At 38.2% G+C, this 10942-nt stretch overlaps 1 protein-coding gene across 7 annotated transcripts in view; it reads left to right on the top strand.

Moving 5' to 3' along the window:
- LOC138754283 (uncharacterized) overlaps positions 1-10942 on the top strand; it is a 48906-nt gene that overhangs the window by 1812 nt on the left and 36152 nt on the right. For all 7 annotated transcript variants that reach the window (XR_011351627.1, XM_069918319.1, XM_069918321.1 and 4 more), the window contains 2 exons: positions 8-209; positions 1483-1706. Coding sequence is in view for 6 of the 7 variants with exons in the window: in XM_069918319.1 (XP_069774420.1) it covers positions 8-209; positions 1483-1706 (426 nt within the window). In the remaining variant the exon portion in view is untranslated. The remainder of the gene's footprint in view (positions 1-7; positions 210-1482; positions 1707-10942) is intronic.

The raw sequence follows: 10942 nt of genomic DNA, 5'->3' as shown, positions 1-10942 counted from the left end.
TGAGCAGAACCGGAGGGATTGATTACAGTGTCAGATCTGGAAAAATGCAACAGAACAGAAGTCCAGATTTGCCTGATAATGAAAGTATTCGGAGGAAATATAGCCTTCAGGGTGGTTGCCTCTGGTTATGGACTGGAGCGCATTGCTTGGTTTAAACTTTGTTTCTCAAGGACTAATTTTTCACAGGTATACAGGCTGCAAACAAGCAGGTGACTAATGTATATTCATACCCACATATTTATCTTTCCTCTGATTGAAATGTCTAATTATAATCTTTGCACTCTGTTTTGCAAAGTCTGCTGTACCTTTACCAATGGGGCTGTTTTAGATGATACACCAGGATAACTGCAAATTCTAATTCTACAGTAATCAGAAAGCAAATTCGGCAGATGCTGGAAGTCAAATAAAGTCTCAGCAGGTCAGGCAGCATCTGCGGAGAGAATTAGAATTATTTTTCCATTTATTAGCATTTCCTGATAAATCATGTTGATGCTTGATAGCCTTTGGAATGGCCTGAAGCAAGCTGAGGAACCAAGCCCACCCCAACCTATCCCACAGAGCCATCTGCTCCCTTGAAACAGAGTCCAGTGGTTTGCCTTACACATTGTCAGTTCCATTGTGGTGATATGTGACCAGCAGGTTGGGAATCTAAAGCAAGGAGCTTGGGACAGGGGTTGAACGCTGTGGCTACTGCAAACTTGATTCTACCTGTCAGGCCAAGACTTGAAAAGTGAACTAAAAATATCCACAGTGAAGAGAGATGATCAGGTCACCTGCTCTTGCAGATGGAACTGGGGTTAGGACATCCCTTCAGCTATGTGGCATAAGAATGCCACATTGTATATGCTGAGAGAGTAAGAGGTCATTTAGGAAACAAAATGAGTTCAGAATAATGAGGGGGGGACTTTGTATAAACATTTTGAATGTTGAAAGGCCTGGACAGAGTAGATGTGATAAAGTTGTTTCCCATGGGAGGGGAGTTAAGGACAAGAGGACACAACTTCAGGATTGAAGGAACCCATTTACAACTGGCGAGGAGGAATTTCTTTAGCTGGAGAGTTATGAACCTCTGGAATTTGCTACCATGGGTGGCTGTGGAGGCCAGGTCATTGGGTGTATTTAAGGGTATCTGAAGAGTCAAAGTATCCAAGGTTATGGGGAGAAGGCCAGGGAGTGAGGATGAATGAGAACTCATAATGGAATAGTGGAGCAGAGTCGATGGGCCAAATGGCCAATTTCTGCTCCTAAATCTAATGGTCTTAATCCAGCAAATACCTTGAGGTCTGTCAGTATACACCCATTCAAAACAAATGGGCAGGTGACTGAAATGAAGACTCTGGATTTAAGGGGTTCAATAATTCCAGGAAAGGTGGTGCAGGATGTGGGGCTGTCAGTCCCACACGCCCAGCATGAAATAACTTACTCACGCTGATTGGTTTGTTTCATGCCTGTCATTTTGACCTTGACCATTTTTTCTCACAGTTATAGGAGAAGACTGACTCCTCCTGCTGAACTGCTTCCCAGGATTCTTCTAAAGAACCAGAACCTAGCCATGGAGCTCCTCAATGTCAGTGAGGATGATTTCTACCCCAACAGGTTTTGGGTTGAATTTGAAAGTGCAGTAGAAACGTATGATGATATCCCATTTGAGTTACTAAATCTCACACGGATCTGCTATTACTTCATTCTTGACAACCCTCCCATTGGTAAGAACTGTTCTGCCCCTTCTTACTTTTGAAGGACCAAACTCAGCCAAAGGAAACCTTATGTCTCAGTGGTTGAGGATACTGAAAACCAGTGAAGATGGAGAGGAAAAGAAACTCAATTCTTAGTTTTTTTTAAATTTTTTATTTTTCACACTATAAACCACATTGATCAAGGTACATACATTTTCCTTTTCAAATATATACAGTGTCGTTTTCTCCCCCCCCCGCCCTCTTCCCATCCCACCCTCCCTACCTCCCCTCCCATTCACTTAAAGTACAGAATCTAAGATACATTAAACCAGTCAAACAATGTCACTCAATAAAAATAAACAAGAAATTCCACTGAGTCAATTCTTTTCATTTCCTTCTCCTTCTGTCATTTTAGGTGGTAGATGTCCCCGGTAGGTTTTTTCTATTGTGTTTCATGTATGGCTCCCATATTTGTTCAAATATTGTAATGTTATTTCTTAAATTATATGTTATTTTTTCTAATGGAATACATTTATTCATTTCTATATACCATTGTTGTATTCTCAAGTTATCTTCTAATTTCCAGGCTGACATGATACATTTTTTTGCTACAGCTAGGGCTATCCTAACAAATCTTTTTTGTGCACCATCCAAATCAAGTCCAAATTCTTTGTTTTTTATGTTACTTAGGAGAAAGATCTCTGGGTTTTTTGGTATATTGCTTTCTGTGATTTTATTTAATATCTGGTTTAGATCTTCCCAAAATTTTTTCACTTTCTCACATCTCCAGATTGCATGAATTGTTGTTCCCATTTCTTTTTTACAATGAAAACATCTGTCAGATACTGTTGGGTCCCATTTATTTAACTTTTGAGGTGTAATGTATAGCCTGTGTATCCAGTTATATTGTATCATACGTAACCTCGTGTTTATTGTATTTATCATAATTCCAGAGCATAACTTCTCCCATGTTTCCTTCTTTATCTTTATGTTTAAATCTTGTTCCCATTTTTGTTTAGTTTTACCATTTGTTTCCTCATTCTCCTTTTCTTTCAGTTTAATATACATATTTGTTATAAATTTTTTGGTTATCATTGTATCTGTAATCACATATTCAAAATTACTTCCCTCTGGTAACCTCAGACTGCTTCCCAATTTGTCCTTCAAGTAGGATTTCAGTTGGTAGTATGCCAATACTGTATCTTGAGTTATATTATATTTACCCTTCATTTGTTCAAAGGATAGTAATTTATTTCCTGAAAAACAATTTTCTATTCTTTTGATCCCTTTTTTCTCCCATTCTCTAAAGGAAAGGTTATCTATTGTAAAAGGGATTAACTGATTTTGCGTCAGTATTAGTTTTGGTAATTGGTAATTTGTTTTATTCCTTTCTACATGAATCTTCCAAATATTGAGCAGATGATGTAATACTGGAGAATTCCTACGTTGTACCAATTTTTCATCCCATTTATATAATATATGTTCAGGTATCTTCTCCCCCATTTTATCTAGTTCTAATCTAGTCCAAACTGGCTTTTCCCTTGTTTGATAAAAATCTGATAGGTATCTTAATTGTGCGGCTCTATAATAATTTTTAAAGTTTGGCAGTTGTAAGCCTCCTTGTTTATACCATTCTGTTAATTTATCTAGTACTATCCTCGATTTTCCCCCTTTCCATAAAAATTTCCTTATTATTTTCTTTAACTCCTTGAAGAATTTCTCTGTCAAGTGTATTGGCAATGCCTGAATTAGGTATTGTATCCTTGGGAAAATGTTCATTTTAATACAGTTTATCCTTCCTATTAGTGTTAGTGGTAAATCTTTCCAATGCTCTAAATCGTCCTGTAATTTTTTCATTAGTGGATAATAATTGAGTTTATATAGATGGCCGAGGTTTTTATTTATTTGTATACCTAGGTATCGTATTGCTTGCATTTGCCATCAGAATGGTGATTCTTTCTTAAATTTTGAGAAATCTGCGTTATTCATTGGCATTGCTTCACTTTTATTTGCGTTAATCTTGTAACCCGACACTTCTCCATATTCCTTCAATTTCTTATGTAATTCTTTTATTGATATTTCTGGTTCTGTTAAGTATACTATAACGTCATCTGCAAATAAGCTGATTTTATATTCCTTGTCTTTTATTTTTATCCCTTTTATTTTATTTTCTGTTCTTATCAATTCTGCTAGTGATTCTATAGCTAACGCGAACAATAAGGGTGATAGTGGGCATCCCTGCCTTGTTGATCTGCTTAAGTTAAATTGCTTTGATATATATCCATTTACTGTCACTTTCGCCAATGGCCCCTTATATAATGCTTTAATCCAATTAATATACTTCTCTGGTAAACTGAATTTTTGTAATACTTTGAATAAATAATTCCATTCTACTCTGTCAAAGGCCTTCTCTGCGTCTAAAGCAACTGCTACTGTTGGAGCTTTATTCCCTTCTACTGCATGAATTAAGTTAATAAATTTACAAATATTGTCTGTTGTTCATCTTTTTTTAATAAATCCAGTTTGGTCTAGATTTACCATTTTTGGTACATAGTCGGCTAATCTGTTTGCTAATAGTTTAGCTATTATCTTATAATCTGTGTTAAGTAAAGATATTGGTCTATATGACGCTGGTGCGAGTGGATCTTTCCCTTGCTTTGGTATTACTGTAATTATTGCTGTTTTGCATGAATCTAGTAAGCTTTGTGTTTTATCAATCTGGTTGATTACTTCCAGGAGGGGAGGAATGAATAAATCTTTAAATGTTTTATAGAATTCTATTGGGAATCCATCCTCTCCTGGTGTTTTATTATTTGGTAGTTTTTTTATTATCTCTTGTATTTCTACTATTTCAAATGGTTCTGTTAATTTATTTTGTTCCTCTATTTGTAATTTTGGTAGTTCAATTTTAGTTAAGAATTCATCTATTTTCCCTTCTTTCCCTTCGTTTTCAGTTTGGTATAATTGTTCGTAGAATTCTCTGAAGTTTTCATTAATCTCGGTTGGATTATATGTGATTTGTTTGTCTTTTTTCCTTGATGCCAATACCATTCCCTTAGTTTGTTCTGTCTTAAGCTGCCACGCTAGAATTTTGTGTGTTTTTTCTCCTAGTTCATAATATTTCTATTTTGTCTTTATTATGTTCTTCTCCACCTTATGTTTGTAGTGTTTCATATTTTTTTTTTATCTGCCAATTCTCTTCTTTTAGTTGTGTCTTCCTTCATTGCTAATTCTTTTTCTATATTTACTATTTCCTTTTCCAACTGCTCTGTTTCCTGATTGTAGTCCTTCTTCATCTTGGTTACATAACTTATTATTTGCCCTCTGATGAACGCTTTCATTGCATCCCATAGTATAAACTTATCTTTCACTGATTCCGTATTTATTTCAAAGTACATTTTAATTTGTCTTTCAATTAATTCTCTAAAATCCTGTCTTTTAAGTAGCATGGAGTTTAATCTCCATCTCTACGTTCTTGGAGGGATGTCCTCTAACTCTATTGTCAATATTAGGGGTGAGTGGTCCGATAATATTCTAGCTTTATATTCTGTTTTTCTTACTCTGTCTTGCATACGAGCTGATAACAGGAATAGGTCTATTCTTGAGTATGTTTTATGTCTACCCGAATAATATGAGTATTCCTTTTCCTTTGGGTGTTGTTTCCTCCATATATCCAAAAGTTGCATTTCTTGCATCGATTTAATTATAAATTTAGTTACTTTGTTCTTTCTGTTAATTTTTTTCCCCAGTTTTATCCATGTTTGAATCCAAATTAAGGTTGAAATCCCCTCCTATTAGTATGTTCCCTTGCATGTCTGCTATTCTCAAAAAAATATCTTGCATAAATTTTTGATCTTCTTCGTTAGGTGAATATACATTGAGTAAATTCCAAAAATCTGAATATATCTGACATTTTATCAGTACATATCTCCCTGCTGGATCTATTATTTCCTCTTCTATTTTAATTGGTACATTTTTACTGATTAATATAGCTACTCCTCTAGCTTTTGAATTATATGACGCTGCTGTTACATGTCCTACCCAATCTCTCTTTTATTTCTTGTGCTCCATTTCAGTTAAATGTGTTTCTTGCATGAATGCTATATCAATTTTTTCTTTTTTCAGTAAACTTAGCAGTTTCTTCCTTTTGATTTGGTTATGTATTCCATTAATATTTAAAGTCATATAGTTCAACGTAGCCATTTCATACTTTGTTTATCTTTCCTTTCCGTTTCCTCATCATCACCTTTCCTTCTTATCCATTTCTGCTTTCTTGTTTTGAACACTTTATAAGACAACATTTCTAAAACATCAAACATTTCCCTTATTCTCCTATCTAAAATTTATTTAACCCCACTATCCCCTCCCCTTCCTGAGTTGCCCTTTATCCCTTGTCGGGCAACCACATCTCCCCTCTCCATTTGGATTTGCGAATTCGCTTGCAAGCGTCAACTGATTTCGCAGTGACCGTAACTCCTCCCCACCCAGCCCACCCCAGAAAAGATTTCAATTTTCATATATAACAAAGGTCACTCTCTTAATTCCCTCCTTACTTCCTCTCTTCCCTTTCAATCCCTTATTAATTCTTATCTATTCTCTATATATTTTCCTTTAAATACGGATACACTCATGTACACACATATATACATACACACATACATATAGTTCGTGGTCATTTTTACTCTCATTACATGTCTTCAACCAACTGAAAAACCTCACAAAGATAAGCGTATACAGAGCCGTTGTCATACCCACACTCCTGTTCGGCTCCGAATCATGGGTCCTCTACCGGCACCACCTACGGCTCCTAGAACGCTTCCACCAGCGTTGTCTCCGCTCCATCCTCAACATCCATTGGAGCGCTCACACCCCTAACGTCGAGGTACTCGAGATGGCAGAGGTCGACAGCATCGAGTCCACGCTGCTGAAGATCCAGCTGCGCTGGATGGGTCACGTCTCCAGAATGGAGGACCATCGCCTTCCCAAGATCATATTATATGGCGAGCTCTCCACTGGCCACCGTGACAGAGGTGCACCAAAGAAAAGGTACAAGGACTGCCTAAAGAAATCTCTTGGTGCCTGCCACATTGACCACCGCCAGTGGGCTGATAACGCCTCAAACCGTGCATCTTGGCGCCTCACAGTTTGGCGGGCAGCAGCCTCCTTTGAAGAAGACCGCAGAGCCCACCTCACTGACAAAAGGCAAAGGAGGAAAAACCCAACACCCAACCCCAACCAACCAATTTTCCCTTGCAACCGCTGCAATCGTGTCTGCCTGTCCCGCATCGGACTGGTCAGCCACAAACGAGCCTGCAGCTGACGTGGACTTTTTTACCCCCTCCATAAATCTTCGTCCGCGAAGCCAAGCCAAAGAAAGAACATGTCTTCATCTCTGCCTGTTTTGTAGTTGTTCTGCAAATTTTCGTGCTTCCTCCAGATCCGAGAATAGTCTGTTTTGCTGCCCTGGAATAACTACTTTAAGTACCGCTGGGTACTTTAGCATAAATTTATATCCTTTTTTCCATAGGATCGTTTTTGCTGTATTAAACTCCTTTCTCTTCTTCAGGAGTTCAAAACTTATGTCTGGATAGAAAAAATTTTTTTGACTTTTGTATTCCAGTGGCTTTTTGTCTTCTCTTATTTTCTTCATTGCTTTCTCCAATATATTTTCTCTTGTTGTATATCTTAAGAATTTTACTAAGATGGATCTTGGTTTTTGTTGTGGCTGTGGTTTCGGGGCTAATGTTCTATGTGCCCTTTCTATTTCCATTTCCTCCTGTAATTCTGGTCTTCCTAGGACCCTGGGGATCCAATCTATTATAAATTCTCTCATATTCTTGCCTTCTTCATCTTCCTTAAGGCCCACTATCTTTATATTATTTCTTCTATTATAATTTTCCATTATATCTATCTTCTGAGCTAACAGCTCTTGTGTCTCTTTAACTTTTTTATTAGATTCTTCTAATTGCTTTTTTAAGTCCTCTACTTCCATTTCTGCGGCTGTTTCTCGTTCTTCCACCTTGTCCACTCTTTTTCCTATATCTGACATGACCATCTCTATTCTATTCATTTTTTCTTCTGCACTTTTAATTCTTTTTATTTCACTAAATTCTTGTAATTGCCATTCTTTTACTGATTCCATATATTCTTTTAAAAAAAAATATCCATTGTCTTGCCTTTCCTTTCTTCTTCCATTTCTCTATGTTCTTCTTCTGCTTCCTCTGGGTTGGTCATCTGTTGTTTCCTTGTTTTCTTTTTACTCTCTTCTTTCTTGTTCTCTTTATTTTCTATGTTCTCTTCCTGTTGTTGTGTTGCAGCTGTCATCCTCAGCTGTGGAGATCGACTCCTCAGCTGGTCCCCCCTTCCGTCAGTGTTTTTTTTTCATGCGCATTGCGCATGCGCGGTTGCGCATTTTTACTTGGCTCTGCGAGCCATTTTTGTAGTCCCAAGCTCGGGACTTCCACTGACCTTAGGGAGCGAGCTTCTCTCTCCGCGGCGGGCCTCCTTAAACAGGTAAGGCCTTCACCTTCTTCCTCCGACGTTCTTTCTTCTTCTCTTCTTCCCGTTGCTTTCGAGTTTTCTTTCTTCGCTGCCATTTTCTTCCCACCTTTACTTTCACTTTGTTTTAATTTTTATTCTTGTACCTTTGTGTTTTGTGTATTTTTAAAAAACTTTTCCGGAGAGGGCTGGAGTTCCCTGACTGGCCACTACTCCATCACGTGACTCCTCAACTCAATTCTTAGTTAATGTAAAATGCTCTCAATATCAATTTTACAGTGGTTTATCAGGTACAACGTGGTTTTGTTTGAAATTCTCCAACAGACAGACTCACTGGGGCTCCTTTCCATTGTCCTGATTGTTGATCTCTATCTTTATGGGTTCTTCAATGTAATTTCCACTAATGGTTCCCCAAATTTGTATTGTAGATGGCTTTGAGAAAGAGGTGAATTGAAAATTAATCTGAAAACTAATCTCAACAAAGTTTGATGAAAAAAGTCCATTGGAATTTTAGTTTGAATATTGATTTTGATTCAATTACAGTGAAGTAGAATCCACTGGCACCTACAGGAATTGTGGATGCCGAAAATGCAACTTTTCTGGATGACTGAGACACACTGTTACAATTCACTTGCATTAAGAATGCACAGTTTAAAAGACAAAAGACAGTGCAAATGGGGTCATTTAAAAAAAAAATAAATCAGTATTGCAGTTTTTAATTATGTAAAGTAAAGTTCACTTAATCAAGTAATTCCCATAACTTACAGAATTTAAATTCAAACCCCAGTCGCAACTGTAACCACATTGTGCTAGATGCCACGCTAACTGTACCACCGTCATAATTAACCTCCTGCCCCAGGTTTACAGATAAAGCCTTTCTAATATACTTAATACAATAAAGATATATACACTCTTACCAGGCAGGGATAGGGAGAGTCGCCCCAGCTGCGAGCAGCATCAACCGGCTCTTCATCCTGGGCACTACCATTTTATTCAAACACAACTTTATTGAAACTATTCAAGCAGATGGTGCACCTACGGAGCACTCTGCAGGCTGGATGTTTGCTCCCATCTTCACCAAGGGATTGTGTGTTTCTTTGGAGAACCTTTACTTCTACAATTTTAAACTTTATTTAAATGTTTTTTTTTATTTCTGAAAATATATTTATTTCCTTTATTTTTTTGCCATTTGTTTGAATTTCGGGTTGATAGAGTGCCAGATAATGGGGATTTTAATGTAATTCAATCCATTTGCCTGGTGCAGAGGAATGCCTCAGAGGTGGAAGCCGGGTTAATGCTTTTATTTTGTTAAATGTTGAATTATTTTAAGTATGCTGACTTTTTTTTTGATTTTGGATTTAGACTATTTTAATTTTTAAAATATTTAGACTAACTTCTAATTGTATTTTGATATTTTAAACATTCAAAGTCTTTGGCAGGCTTGACAGCTGGCTAAGCTTGAGGGGGTTAAATAGTTGAAAAACTTTCTCAGTGGAGTTGTGGGCAAGATGTTCTGGAATGCCACCTGCCTGCACTTTATGGTGGAAAGCTCTGTCACTGATCAACTCTGACATTCAGGATCTAGCTGGTGTAGGAACTCAACTTAAATATTCAGACTCTCTCATTCAGTGGTGAGCCAGGGGGACTGAACATCGGTAGGAAGTTTTAAGTCTATATTTAGCAGGAAAGATTGTCGTGCTCTTGTTACTATGAGGAAGAAAAAGGCTGAAAGTACAGATGCCTAACCTTTTATCTGGGATTCTGAAAACTGGCAACCTCCAAAAATCAGTACTTTTTTGTTAAATGACATCTGCTCAGCAGAGATGGAGTTTGGTGCCAAACATGTCCCAACATGACCCTCACTCAACTCCCATGTATCTTGCCGCATTCCATGTCGCTAATTAGTGGTACCATTACTTTATAAGGACCCTACCTGTCGAGCATGACCCTCGCTCAACTCACGATGGAATATCCCATGTTGTTCTGCTACTTGATAAGTGCCTTCAAATTGCCATATACTGACGCTCATACAGCATTGTGGTGCTTTTAGTCAGCCCGGCGGTGGCTCAGTGTGGGATTAATGGGTGTCGTCGGTACCATAATCCCCCACACCGCTGAAAACGCTGTGCCAGTGCAGGGGAACTGAAAAAGGGGCTGTTCCCCTAGTGCTGGTACAGTGGTGGGGGGAGAGATGGCAGAGCAACTTGGGCGAGGGGGCAAGGGGAGGAGAGATGGTAGCGCCACTCAGGTGGGTGAGAGAGAGAGAGACAGCAATGTGACTCAGGTGAGGGGGGAGAGAGAGAGACGGCAGTGTGACTCAGATGGGGGGAAAGAGATGGCAGCGTTTTGGGTGGGTGGGCTTAAAGGGACTGCCATTTTAAAATGATTCTGAAATCTGGAAGATTCCGAATGGCAGGTGTCTGGTCCCGACAATCCCGGATAAAAGGTTAGGCACTTGTATCATGTGTAAAACATAGATAAAAGTGAAAATGCATCATATGACAGTAAGCAGGTCTAGGGGTGGGAGGAGTAAAGTAAAGGTGATCTTGTTGAGCTTATTTACATCTGTGTTATTGCAGAAATGAGTAGGGTGATTACATTTGCAGATGTCTCATTAATCAGAGGCTTACTTCTTGACCTGCAGACAATGGAGAATATTTAATAGGCGACGTTATCCAAATGCATGTAATGCCCTACATTGCAATTTTGGAGACAGCGTTTGTCCGATGGTTCAAGGAGTCTTCAGAACCTTCACAGTTCGCAGAAAA

Source organism: Narcine bancroftii, chromosome 2 (assembly GCF_036971445.1).
Source record: "Narcine bancroftii isolate sNarBan1 chromosome 2, sNarBan1.hap1, whole genome shotgun sequence".
Lineage (NCBI taxonomy): Eukaryota > Metazoa > Chordata > Chondrichthyes > Torpediniformes > Narcinidae > Narcine > Narcine bancroftii.
The sequence above is the reverse complement of the archived record's forward strand: the minus strand, read 5'-3'. Positions and strand labels throughout refer to the sequence as shown.